The sequence below is a fragment of the Rattus norvegicus genome, chromosome 9, assembly GCF_021556685.1.
Source record: "Rattus norvegicus strain SHRSP/BbbUtx chromosome 9, alternate assembly SHRSP_T2T, whole genome shotgun sequence".
Lineage (NCBI taxonomy): Eukaryota > Metazoa > Chordata > Mammalia > Rodentia > Muridae > Rattus > Rattus norvegicus.
In genome coordinates this window covers 54,253,487-54,266,501 of record NC_141542.1, presented here as the reverse complement: position 1 = coordinate 54,266,501, position 13,015 = coordinate 54,253,487, and the positions used below count along the sequence as shown (strand labels likewise).

General features: G+C 44.9%; 1 protein-coding gene across 4 annotated transcripts in view; it reads left to right on the top strand.

Moving 5' to 3' along the window:
• Tmem131 (transmembrane protein 131) overlaps window positions 1-13,015 on the top strand; it is a 146,192-nt gene that overhangs the window by 65,409 nt on the left and 67,768 nt on the right. For all 4 annotated transcript variants that reach the window (XM_087566045.1, XM_087566047.1, XM_087566046.1 and 1 more), the window contains one exon: window positions 4,512-4,580. In XM_087566045.1, the coding sequence (XP_087422171.1) occupies window positions 4,512-4,580 (69 nt within the window). The remainder of the gene's footprint in view (window positions 1-4,511; window positions 4,581-13,015) is intronic.

Here is a 13,015-nt window from a genome sequence, read left to right as displayed (position 1 = left end):
ATGTATCCTATATTATTCAAGGGAAGTCCTGTTCATTTATCTGAAGTAGCTACTGTCTATTGTAAAAGTCGCTTTGGGAACTACTCAACTGTTGATGGTTGTAAAGTTTTCACCCGCCCTACCCCCTCTGTCTCTGTAATGATCTTTGTGAGTCAGCACACACAGTAGTGCTGGAGATGTGAGAGACAGTGTTCACAAGTTCAGATGTCTCAGCTTTGTACTACGCCAGGAATTAGATTCCGAAGATGGGAGCTCTTAATTTGCGTTCCCATAGGAAGTCTATGAGTTCAGGTACAATGGACCATACTTCTTTTTTAATGCTGTGTCCAGGTAGCACCCCCAACCCCCGCCCTGCCGTAATCGCAGCATTCCTGAGGCTGAGGCATGAAGAACGGATCTGGCGCCTAACTACAGACCAAGACCCTATTGCCGACCCTTCCCCACACTGAGTCACAGCGTCTTTGTTCAGTCAGTAGCTGGTTCTAAGCAGACATCTGTAGAATTCCTAACACCTCAGCACCAAGAACGTGCTGTAGAGTTCATGTGGAAGTTACCTGCTTAGCTTTGACCCGACAGTAACCAAACAGCAGGGCTCATTTCTCCAGGATCGCATTTTTGCCTAGCTTTCTGTCTCCACATCTGGAGGGAGGTATGGTCCTGTGTACGCACACACAAGAGGGTGTGGAGGGAGAGAGTCTGCCTGCCTGCCTGCCTGCCTGTGTTTATGTGCATGTGTGTACATGTGGAGGCCAGAAGACAGCCTCAGATGTTGTTTCTCAGGCATCACCCACTGCCAAGTAGTCTAGGCTGACAGACCAGCAAGCCCCTGGGATCTGTCTGTCTTTTCTCTGTCCCCCTAATACTGGTGTTACAAGTGTGCTCCACCATGCCAGACTCTTTTCATGTGGGTTCTGTGGTTCAAACTGAAGTCCTTGTGCTTGCAAGGCAAGCATTTTACTAAGGTAGCTCCCCAGTCCTGCAAATAATTTTTCATAAAAATTTAGAAGAAAATTTATATTGACAATTCAGAGCAAATAATTGCTAAAGAAAGCATAAAAGCTATGTCAACATCCCAGATTGGCTTGCATTGAAATTGACAAAGGGATATAAACTACTTTTCAAGTAGTTTATCCCTCCAATTTACTTTTTCAGCATCATTCCCAAACATTTGTGCTCTGTTAATAGAGTTCTAAGTGGTGTCTTGTCATAGGTAAATCAACATGGGAGAATCATCTACTCAGTTGCAGATACCCGACGGCCATGTTACTGCATTTTTAGTTTTTTAAAACAATGCAATGTGTCCTGTTTGTGTCGACCCACTTGAAATTATTCCTTAGCCGTGGCTCTCCTGTTTTCTTGAAAATACACATTCATGAAGGACTCATCTTTTGCTCTGCTTCCTCCTTTCTCACTGTGACTGTTCTGTCAATCCCATTAACAGTTGCTGGGTGCTGCTCCTGCTGACTTTACAGGAGCTTTAGCACAGGGCACTAAAACCTAGCCCTAAGGAGGTGCCAGGAAAGGAAGTGGAAGTGTTCCTGGCAGATTTGTCTACAGTGGTTGTCCAGGGATCCCGGGCCTGCTTACTTAGCTCCATCTAGTAAGACACCTTATTAAAATGCTCCACACGATGTTCTTGAACATCTTTCCACCCAGCCCTTTCTTCTTTCAGTCCTCAACTTTCAAGTCATCCTTGGTTCCTCCCCCTTCTCTTACAGCCTGGGATCCATCTAACTGTTGTTTAAGTCCCAGGCTCAGGAAGCAGCTGTCCTCTCTTCTGCCTGGGCTGCCGTGGCACCACCCTGCTTCCTGCCTGAGTTTCCGCATTTGTTCCTCACCCTGCAGCCCACAAGTAGCCTGCTACACAATGCCCAATCCATGACCTCTTTGTTACAGCTCTGCTGTGCTCCTCATTGTTGTCACAGAGTCCCTGACTAAACAACTTAAGGTGTATAGTCGAGGGGACACAGCCTGTCCTGGCAGAACTAAGAGACAGCTGCCATTGCATCATCAGACAGCAGAGTGAACAGGAAGCTGGGACAGGTTATAAAACCACAAGGCCCAGCTCCAGTGGCCTCCAGCACGGCTCGACTTTCTGAAAGTTCCTCAACCATGCCACTAGCTGGGTATCGGTCAGGTGTTCAGACACACACACACACACACACACACACACACACACACACACACACACACACACACGAGCCTGTAGGGAACATGTCACATCCACACCTCTGTAGCTGGACAGCGCCATTTTTAGATTTGGAACAGTAGCCACACTCCTCATTTGACCTCTCACCTTCCCCCTTCTCTCCTTCCCTTCACTCATTCTGTGACCTGGCTCTCCAGCTCTCCAAGCGCATTTCCACTTTCTACCCTTTATCTCTACCACCCAAGCCTTGGGGTGCCCTCCTCACTCTGGCTTTACCCGCTACTATCACATTTGTGTTGAATGCATGGGCTTTGTACTTTTCATTTTTAGTCATGCCTACCACTTCAGAAGGATTCATGTGCAACTTTCAGGATGGATTCTTGCTTCTGTGAGAGGAAGAACTATATCATGATCTCCTCTGTCCCTCTAACACTGAGCGCAGGTGTGTGTGTGTGTGTGTGTGTGTGTGTGTGTGTGTAATTAGTGACTCATGATTGTGTCAGCATTGCCTTTTACTTTTCTTAACCTGGTATGGTTTTAGCCTAGCTTAAGTTTGATGCTTAAAGCACACACCAGCTAGGGCTAGGGATTTGGTTGAGAGCACCTGTACTTCTTGCAAAGGAACCGGGTTCAGTTCTCACCACCCACGTGGAGGCTCATACCTCCACGGGCACCAGGCACACATGTGGTGCACAGACGTACAGGAAGGCAAAACATTCATAAGCACAAAATAATAAAATAAATCTTATGAAAAAAACCAAACAGATATGCTGAGCATACCTCCAAAGTATGCTTAAAGTAGCCAAGAATGCTGACTCTGTCACGGCTAAGGAGGAATGAGGTAAGAACTTGACCCGTCTGCAGCTGAGTCTGCGACTCTTACAATGAAAGAACCGTTCCTTCTCCTCCTGGTGTCTGTAGCTTTGTCTTAGCACAGTATGAGCTTTGCTGTTTGCTTTCTTTCTTTCCTGTTTTTGTGTCTGTGGTCAGCATGCGTTTGTGGAGAGGGATGCTCAAGAGATGGAGGATAGGTCAGCAGAGCTCAGAGCATTTGTGAACTGGGTAGCCATCGGCTCAGTAGCCATTCCACTCTAGTGTATTCCTGGACCTGCTGAATGAAATTACACCATTTGGAAACTGTGCTCATATGAACTGTGCAAGTGATGGGGCTACAGTAGTCTCAGATTATGTCTCATTTCTTCAAACAAAAATACCAGAACTCATTTTGAAAGTTACTTTACTGGCTGCCTGCATTTCTAACTTCATGGTATCTGAGTATAAGATGTAGACATGTAAGCACCTTTGATACTTCACATGTCGGCTCAGCATGGCCGAGGCTTGCCGTGCAAAGTCCTAATAGCAAGTCAAGTAGAGATGGTACTTGAATATTTAGGCTAGAGCATCCGTGCAATAAAGTCTTGATTCTGTGCTTCAGTTCTTTGAAAGTTCTAGACCCACATTCTTTATGTTTAGACCTTTGCCACTCAGTTTGAATGTGATTGTAATTTTTATCTCCATCTTGTATCAAATTTGTGTAATTGTATTTACAACTTATCATACTATGTCAAAAAATTAAGAAAACATGTTAATCTATATTGTTACCAATGATATCATCAATCAAGTAAATTTCATGAATCTATTGAGAAATTTCTGCTTTCACAGACCTTTCTGTATAAAAATATGCCCAGTTTTTCCTTTCTTCCTTCCTCAGTGGTTTGTTTTTCCTCGTTTGTTTTGTTTGAAATAGGATTTTGCTGGATAACAGAGGCTGGATTCAAAGGCAGAAGCCTCCTACCTCTACATTCTGAGTGCTGAAGTCGTAGGTTCTCAGGATTGTAGATGTCTGTACATTAGCTTGTTTATTAAGACACTCACTGTTTTCTCCTAACGTAACGGAGTGTACTGCACGTTCCCAGTCGAGCATTAGGTTCTATAATGTGTGTGTGTGTGTGTGTGTGTGTGTGTGTGTGTGTGTGTGTGTGCAGGTTGCTCTTGTGCGTGCCTTAGAGGCCAGAGGGCAGCCTTGGCTGTTGTATGTACCTGAGAACTATCCATCTTGTTTTTCAGACTGGCTCTCATTGGTCAGAAAGTAGTTAGGATAACTTACTAGCTAGAGAGTCTTGAGGATCTGTTGGCACTGCTGCCTTGAGGCTTTCGACTATACCCAGAGATTTTTGTTTGTTTTGTTTTTAATGTGGGTTTTACATCTAGCTCATACCCTTATACTTTACCAACTGAAATGTCACCTCATCCCAGATTCCTGTTCTCTTAAAATGCTTTCTTGTGACAGAAATCAAGCATCGGACTGTGATTTACAGAATTAGAAAGAGCTGCTTCTCACACTTTCCCTTTTTCTTTCCAGCATTTCTCTGTACCGGGGTAATTGCAGGCCCATACGATTCGAACCACCCATGCTGGATTTCCATGAGCAGTAAGTAATTTGGAGATACAGCACGGTTTTGCTTACCTTTCTCCTGCCCTTTGCGGTGTTTGCTGTGTGGGGAAGCTACGCAAGTGTGTGCTCAAGTTTTAACGAAGCAAATGATGTGGAAGCCCTTGGAAGCTAGAAAACTGTATACTGATAAACTAAAAAAGTCTGAACGTTGCCTACATGCTACACTCTGGTTCAGAGGACTCTAGCATGAGAAGTGGCATTCACCTTGAAGCCTCATCTCATAAGCACTTTGTCTCCAGCATTTAAAGTCACTCTTCTTGACACTTTGCATGATATGATGCTCTTAAAGTGCATGTGTCAGCTCGTCACCAGTAATATGGCTACCAACTCTGTGAAAGCTCACAGCCAATGCCACAGATCTGTCTGAGCCAGTCAGCTCCTGCTTAGGAACTCTGGTTTCATACATCTCAGGTACTCAAGGAAATACAAGTGTTCGCCCTATTGGATTCAGTTGCAGTGTGTGAGAGCATCCTATATCGTCACCTGGCACAGAAGAATTTTCAAAGGATCAAGAGCAAGCTGTGGCTTAAGTGAGGGAGCTCATGGTCTAGGGTTTGGTCTGTGAGTGCATGTGTTTGGTAATGTGGCTTACTCAGGTGTGGGCAGACTGTACAAATTTATCTTTAGAATCAGCCATGGCATAACTAAAATACTTCTGTGGTATTTAGTTTTAAAGACCATAACATTCAGATAGGAAGTACTGTTAGGACAGTAAACCTCAGGAGGAGGGAGGCTCTTCCAGAGGTAGTGAAGCAGCGAGGGCTCACCCTTTGTGAGTTATTCTGCTGGCTCGGGCTACTCACCACTCCCACGAGATACCTGCTGCACGCAGTATTAGGACATGTCAGGAAGACCTTGACCAACACCTTCATTATGAACCAACCCCCAGCCTCTCAGAACTAAAAGGAAGTAAGTTTATTTCTATGTATACACACATAAATACATACATATTTTTAAATTTGTGTGCACATCTGTGTGTGTCTATGCCATATGCTCATGCAGTCACAAAGAGTGCATCAGATCCCCTGGAGGGAGTTAGAGTTGACTGTGAGCCACCTGATGTGGGTGCAGGGAACTGAACTCAGGACCTCAGAAAGAGGAAATGCTCTTAATCAGCTATCTCTCCAGCCCTTATTCACACCTAGGGCCTTGTGCATGTGCTAATCCATAATGTTACCACTGTATAGTGTGAGTGTGTGTGTGTGTGTGTGTGTGTCTCTCACAGGCCCAGAATTTCTACTGTTTATGAATTAAGCGGTCTGTTAGAACAGCACAAAATGCACTAAGACAAGTGAGTGCTAAGATTGCAAGAAGCACCAAGTTCTTAACTCAATTACAAAATACATCACGACCTTCTTTTTTTCTTTTTTCTTCGGAGCTGGGGACCGAACCCAGGGCCTTGCGCTTGCTAGGCAAGCGCTCTACCACTGAGCTAAATCCCCAACCCCTACGACCTTCTTTTAAACAAAAAATATTTAGCATAAAGGGGCATGCATTTAGTGTTTATCAGTATGGTTAATTTTTTAGAATAAGGGCTGTTCTTTCCCTAGTAAAATTACCTTTGAGTGTGTTCTTAAGCTAGATTGCTGAACTACCCTGCGGCTGTAGATAATCTCAGTGCTGTTCTGAGGTGGGGACGTGAGAATGAAGAGGAATGCACAGCACCAAGGCTGCAGTCATCATCAGTGACTGCTCTTGAGACACTTCAAAAGTTTCATCTAGTTGTGTTTTCTCCATTGGGTTTAGGGGTGTGTGTGTGTGTGTGTGTGTGTGTGTGTGTGTGTGTGTGTGTGTGTTCCTATGTGTGGCTAGAGATGACCGTGAGAGGTCAGCACTGGTGTTTTCTAGCATTACTTCTAGACAGGAGGAATTGACCTGACTGGCTGGCCAGCGAGCTCCTGGGGTCCTGCCCAGCAGTGACATCACAGAGGTGAGCCATTACCCTGGCCTTTTGCATTGGTACTGGGTTCTGACCTCGGTTCCTCACTCGAGGACAGCGGAGCTACACTGACCAGGCCTTTCATTTCTCTCTCTATTGAGGGTGTTTTGTGAATTTCATTTCAAGATTTAAACAACAACAACAACAACAAAAAAAACCAAAAATCCTTCAGTTATAGAAAAATACCTGAACTGAAACTAAAAATTCATGTCCTAATTATTTGCCGCTCAGGTCTGATTAATGTCCCACCTCCAAAACAGTAGAAATTGGCATGAAGTTCAGCAAGATTCCGAAAGGGCGACTTTAGTATGTTGGGGGTTGTTAGTGTCTCTGCTTTTTGACTGAGGTATTTCTTCGGGAAGAATGGCCTCTCCTGCTTCCTTTTCCCTAAAACACACAGGTGCACATGAGAGTCCTTAGGAGGCTGAAGCAGGATCAAAAGTTCAAAACCAAACTGAGCCCTGTCACAAAAACCAGAGTAGTCTGCATGTAGTAGGTCGTGACACTTTATAGATTCCTCCTTTAAAGTTCATCTGTTGATCTCTGGGAGCTTGAGAAGGTTGGTAATCGCCTTCATAAAGCTGGGAGTTTGTTTACTGTGCGGAGTGGTATGTAGTCACTGTAATAAACTCACAAACAAAACACCTGTGAGGGCGAGCGTGAAGAGCTACCACAGTCTGACCTCTCAGAACCTCTGTATTTGAACCGTGTCTTTCATGGCCTTCTGTGCATTTATACTATTGGATCACAAAAACACAACCACATTTTATAAACTCTCCTTTAACTTACTTTTAAACTTAATATATTGCGGACCTTTTCTGTTTCTTAATATTTTATGTGGTATTAGCATCAAATTATAAGGATATATTTGTTGAATTCATTTGCTGATTTTAATGGCTGCATATTTTGTTTGCAGTCAGTACTAAAACAGGTGTATCACATATAGTGTGACACCCACCCCCCCAGAGAGTTTCAGTTAAAGGACCTAAAGTAAAGAACATCAACTTTAACCTTCAATGTCCTTATGTCTAGAGAAGGACTTGATGTAGAGAACTAGAGGCGGCTGACGAGATAGTAAAGTCATCCTGACTGGAAAGGAAGCTATGGGTGTGCTTACTGAGGCTGGCCCAGGTCATAGAGAAGCTGAAAACCCATGAGCTAAGAGAAACCTCATAAGCTTCCTGAACATGGTGGGAGGCCAGAGGAGCTCCAACTGAGCACAGGCAAGGCAGGTGACACAGCGAGGAGAACTATTCTCAGAAGCACAGGAAAGGCACTGATCCCCCAAGAGCAGAGACCTGTCTGCATGCTCCAAAGGCAGAGGAGTTCTCTATAGTCGGATGTCTGTGCCCTCCAGCTCTCCACAAGCGGAAGGCTCCTCATCTAGAGTGTGATGGTGTGGGAAAGTAGGGTCTCTGCACCTACTTTCCCCTGATAGGGACACGCACCTATCAGGTGAGTGTACAGCAAGAAGTCACCGTCTTCCAACCACATAGAGGAGCCCCCTAGAACCAGAATGAGCTGACTTCTATGTTCAGAGTTTTTGGCACTGGAACAGTGAGAAAGACATGACTAGTGGTTGTAATTCCCTGAGTGTATATCATTTTGTTACATTTTCTTAAATTACCTAACACATTGTTTTTCCTTTAAAACATACAGCACCCACTGTAAACACATTAAACAGAGTGTGTTTTATCTCATAAAGATAGAACCGGGGTTACAGAAGGTAGGTCTTTGTGGGCAGATGGGGAAACATACATACATAGTGGAGGTTATTAGGAAAACCAGAACTTGCTGGGAATCTTAAACAAGTGTGCCTATATGTTTAGCTCTGTGGGGCGGGGACATATAAGGTTTGACTTATGTGGTTGTGGGAACTGGTTAAGCACACATTGAGGAGGATGCTGACTAGCTGGAACTGTGAGGCATGTAGAGCATCTTTCCAGGTAGGCAGCAGAAGACCTGAGCAGGGGAGTGCTGTTGAAAGTCCAGTTGGTTTGAGAAAAGAGCCTAAACTATCCATTTAGGGAAAGGGCTTCCTTAGAGTGAGCTTCCCTGTGACTGAGGCAGCTGACAGGGAATTTAATTACATCTGCAGGGTCTCTCCCAGCAGCGCCCACATTAGTATTTCAATAGCTTAGGAAAGTATGTTTGCTACAGCATAGCTGCTGGCTTCCTTCTCTCAGAAGTGTCTGTAGTCTTGAGAGCTCTCACAAATGACAAACACACTAGAAAGGAATCCTGGGGACTGTAATTAGACCTGCCTGGGTGTTAGCATCCATCCATTGTATGGATATCGATATCAAGATTCCTAAATTTAGTATTCCTCTCTCTAAAAATGGACACTCTTTTGCATAAAACACTTTGTTTGGCAGTATAGAGCCCAGGTTCTCACGAGACAAAAATAGCTTCATGACAAGAGCAGAGGCGTTTTCACTGTAGAAAGTCATTCCTTAGTGACTTCTGGAAGTAGCTAGTCACTAGTCCACATTCTCTCTGAGTTGGTTTTTTTCTCCACTCTTAGAAACATAGACATTGTTGGTTAATCAGAATTCTTGCACTGATCTGTTTTCTTCCTGCTTCCAAACATTCCTACTTTTCCTAAGTGGATGCTAAGTAGGAAGCCTGAGATCAGAGCGCCCCTGTGGAAAGCTGCTATGAGCTTCCTGCCTGCTACCTGAGGACACCTCCCTACCCTAACCCAGCAGCTCCACCCCCACCCCGCCCTGCCCCACTTTTGTTTGCTTTTGTTAACACAAGTTCCGTTTTCAGTTGTTCAACCCTTAGGCAAAGTGAGCACATCCCCGGCTGGAGAGCAGATTCTGTTTAAGTTGCTGATAACATTTCCATTAGGGTCATTTAGGGTCAGTTTACTGTAGATCTGACCTAGGCTGGCTAGGAGTATGAGGTTGGGTGTAAGGGAGTTCTGGGGGAGGGTTTTTCCCCTCCATGCTGTTCAGTGTATAGAAGTACCCCTCTTCCAGGCTAGGTGTAGAATTGGTGGCAGGGGTTGTGGCAACCATCCTGTTACCAGTGAGCAGTGCTTGGCAGGAGAGAGGCAGAATGTTGTGTCTCACAGCAGAAAAATGGAAGAGCTGCCATGCTGAGCTGACAAGCCCCAGTGGCTGTACTGGCTGGGGCCTTTAGTTAGGACACCAGTTTTGTGTCCTTGGTACTGTGTGGAGCATGAGGCCCTTTTCCTCGTGCCCCTTCTGCTGTCTGCGGGTAGCCTTGTGAGCACACACCTACATATTCACCCTATCTGGAGCCTGCCGGGAGCAGGCTTGTCTCTCCAGACCTCTGGCACAAGCCTGTGATTTCCAGTCTGATATCCCTACTCCTCACTCACTTCCTCTCCCTTAGAGCCCTCACACCTCTGCTGTCCATCAAGAGAAAGGTTTGTACCAAATTTATGTGTGTTTTCCTATGATCCTCATTGCTCTGCTCCTTCTGTTGACTCAGGCCCTGGTTATTTGAAAACTAAGACTTGCTACATACATGGCATTTACTGCTTATGTATGATCCATGTTGTCAACAAATTCTGATGTTAAATTTGATCATGAGGCCAGGGAGATGGGTAAAAGCATCTACTGCCATGTCCGATGGCCTAAGTTCAATTTCTGTTTCCACATGGCGGGAGGAGAGAAGAGACCCCCAAAAGTTGTCCTCTGACCTCTGCACTCATGCTTACGTACAGCATGCACACATACACACACATATATGCACACACATGGGAAAGGGGGTAATACATATAGTTAAAATGTTTATAAATTTGATCACTTTATTATTCTCACTCAAAAAAAGTCCTTTAATGGTTCCTGTTGTCTTATGATAAATACTAATTTCATTTCTCATTCCACATATGTAGAAAGCTGCAGACTGTTTCCTGAAGTCAGTTCAATCTTTCTAACTCTGGGTATGTTCTACATACCTTGAAAATAGTCTCTCTTTTTGTTTTTTAAAGGTTGTGTGTGTGTGTGTCTGTGTATGTGTGTGTGTACATGCACATGTAAATGAGTGCAGGTGCCCATGGAATTCAGAGACAAGATCCCTGGAGCTAGAGTTAAGGTACTTGTGAGCCATCTGGCATAGTTGCTAGAAACCAAATTCTAGTCTTCTGGAAGCAGTAAATGCTCTTAACCATTGAGCCATTTCTCCAGGCACCCCCAAAGCAGTGTTTCTTACACATAGAAAGAAAAGAAAAGAAATGATAATCGTATACTAAACAGGGATAGCAGCTGCGTGTGTGTGTGTGTGTGTGTGTGTGTGTGTGTGTGTGTGTGTGTGTGTGTGTGTGTAGAGGTCAAAGAACAACTTGTGGGGGTCTGATTCTCTCTTTCCATGTAAGTTTTGAGAGTTCTCCCACCCTATATTTTAGACCAAGGATTCTGGCCAGACGGCTGGCCAAATGACCTCAGGGTCCTTTCTGTCTCTGCCTCTTTAATGCTTGCACTATGTACACCCAGGTTTTATGTGGATGCTGGGATTCACACTCGGGTCCTCATGCTTGAACAGCAAATGCCCAACCCACTGAGCCAGCCAGCCCTCTTCCCAGGCCCTTGTAGTTTTGTAAGTTGTCTGCAAGTAGCAGGCACCATGATTCAGTCGTATTTTTAGCTATCTTTTCCATATATTTACAGAATAAGAAAATTGGCATTTAGAATAGATTGCCCACAGCGCTTCTTGCTTCAATCAGTGTTGTAATTGACTGTAAATGAGAGAACACTGACTGAGACTTCGTAAGGCAAAAACAGACTGATTCAGCTGCCATCACAGACAGGCAGGTCCACGTTATCTGAGGCTGCCAGGACTCCTGTGTCCTCTCCTCTCCCAACCAACAGTTTCCCTGCTGACTGCTTCCACCCTGCCTTCTGTAGCTTTCTTTCTCTCTAGTCTAAAACATCTTAGCATAGAGTGGTGGTCACCCCAGGTGGAGTCATTGTCCAGTCCCTGAAGCAGCTGTGTAAGAAGTGCGTATCAGTGGATGTAATGCTATTCCTAGTTTGTCAGGGTTTCATCGAGATGGAAATCACACAGTGGACAGCGGTTCCTATTGAAGACCATCTTAGACCCTTGGCTTCTCATTCCTAACAACCAGTCAGTAGGGTTCAGCCCTATTGTGCAAAACAACCTTTACAGCTTGCCCTGCACAGGTAGAAACTGCCTCCCCGGTGTCCATGGTATCTTACCAGCTACACAGAGGTGGGATGGATCAATACTTAAAATCAGGTTGACTATCAGGGCTGATGCTGTCACACAGACTTACCCTCAGAGGATGTGAAATGTCTGCCATACAGATGGGGCTCCTAACTGTGTCCTGACTTCCTTTGATGATGAACTATGAGGTGGAAGGAGAAGCCAAGTAAACCCGTTCCTCCCCAGGCTGCTCTCGTGTTTCATCACAACGGTAGAAACCTAAACTAAGACATGCGCCTAAGTGACACAGCCTCCCTTTTTCTTTATTTTGTGTGCTTTTTAATTTGCTTTCTGGTATTGAATTTGAAGCTGGAACTTTGCAAACACTCAGCATACTCTCCACCTTGGACCAGCCTGGGATCCCTTAAATGTGCTTAGAATTAATCCATTAATGTTCATAGCTGACCTCTAATGTCTGGCTGGCCAGGGCTGTGCCTGCCCCTGCTACCCAGACTTATAGAGAGGCTAGGCCTGCATAGCTAAGAGATCTAGGGCCAGAGTACAACTTTTAGTGACTGCAGCTTGAATTTTATTGGGTTTCCAATGAGGGTGGTAGAGGCTGCAATGGTGGCCATAACCACAAGGGAACATAGGGTCTTTCTACCCCCTGCTCAGATGTAATGACACCAAACTGTGTGTTGGGATTGAGGCTTGAGAACTGCTAGCAGTATAACACCAGAAGTGGAATTTATTCGCTACCCACGGTGTTCTCCAGTCTCAGGCCCCTTAGGGCTGTAAGGAGGCCTTCCTGGCTGCTCTCCAGGGAACCAGGCACTAACTGTCCTCACCTCTGTGGTCACCTTGGTTAATAATGCTCATTTCACAGCTCAGGTGCACAAAATAGATGAATGAATGAATGGAATGAATGAATATAAAAAATACCATTCTAAAGAAATGGGACGTTTAAAACTTATTTTTGTGCCTCTCTGCCTGTCTATGTCTTTATACCACATGTGTGACTGGTCCCTGGAGAGGTCAGAAGAAGGCATTGGGCCTCCAGGCCATGCCGATTGTGAGCCCTGTTGAAGGGTTTAGGTGCTGGGAACTGGACCCAAGTCCTCTGCGAAAGCAACACGGGCTCTTAACCACATCTCTAGGCCCAAATAGGGTTTTCTTGGCTTTTTTAAAAATCAGCCTTATCTTCAATGTTTAATTTCTGTTTCCTCCTCTCCCCTTCTCCTGCCCAGTTTCCAAATAACACTCTGCCATAATTTGGGTACTTCTGACCTCCCTTTCTTCCCTCCCCCAAATTATTTATGCCACTTAGTAAAGTGTT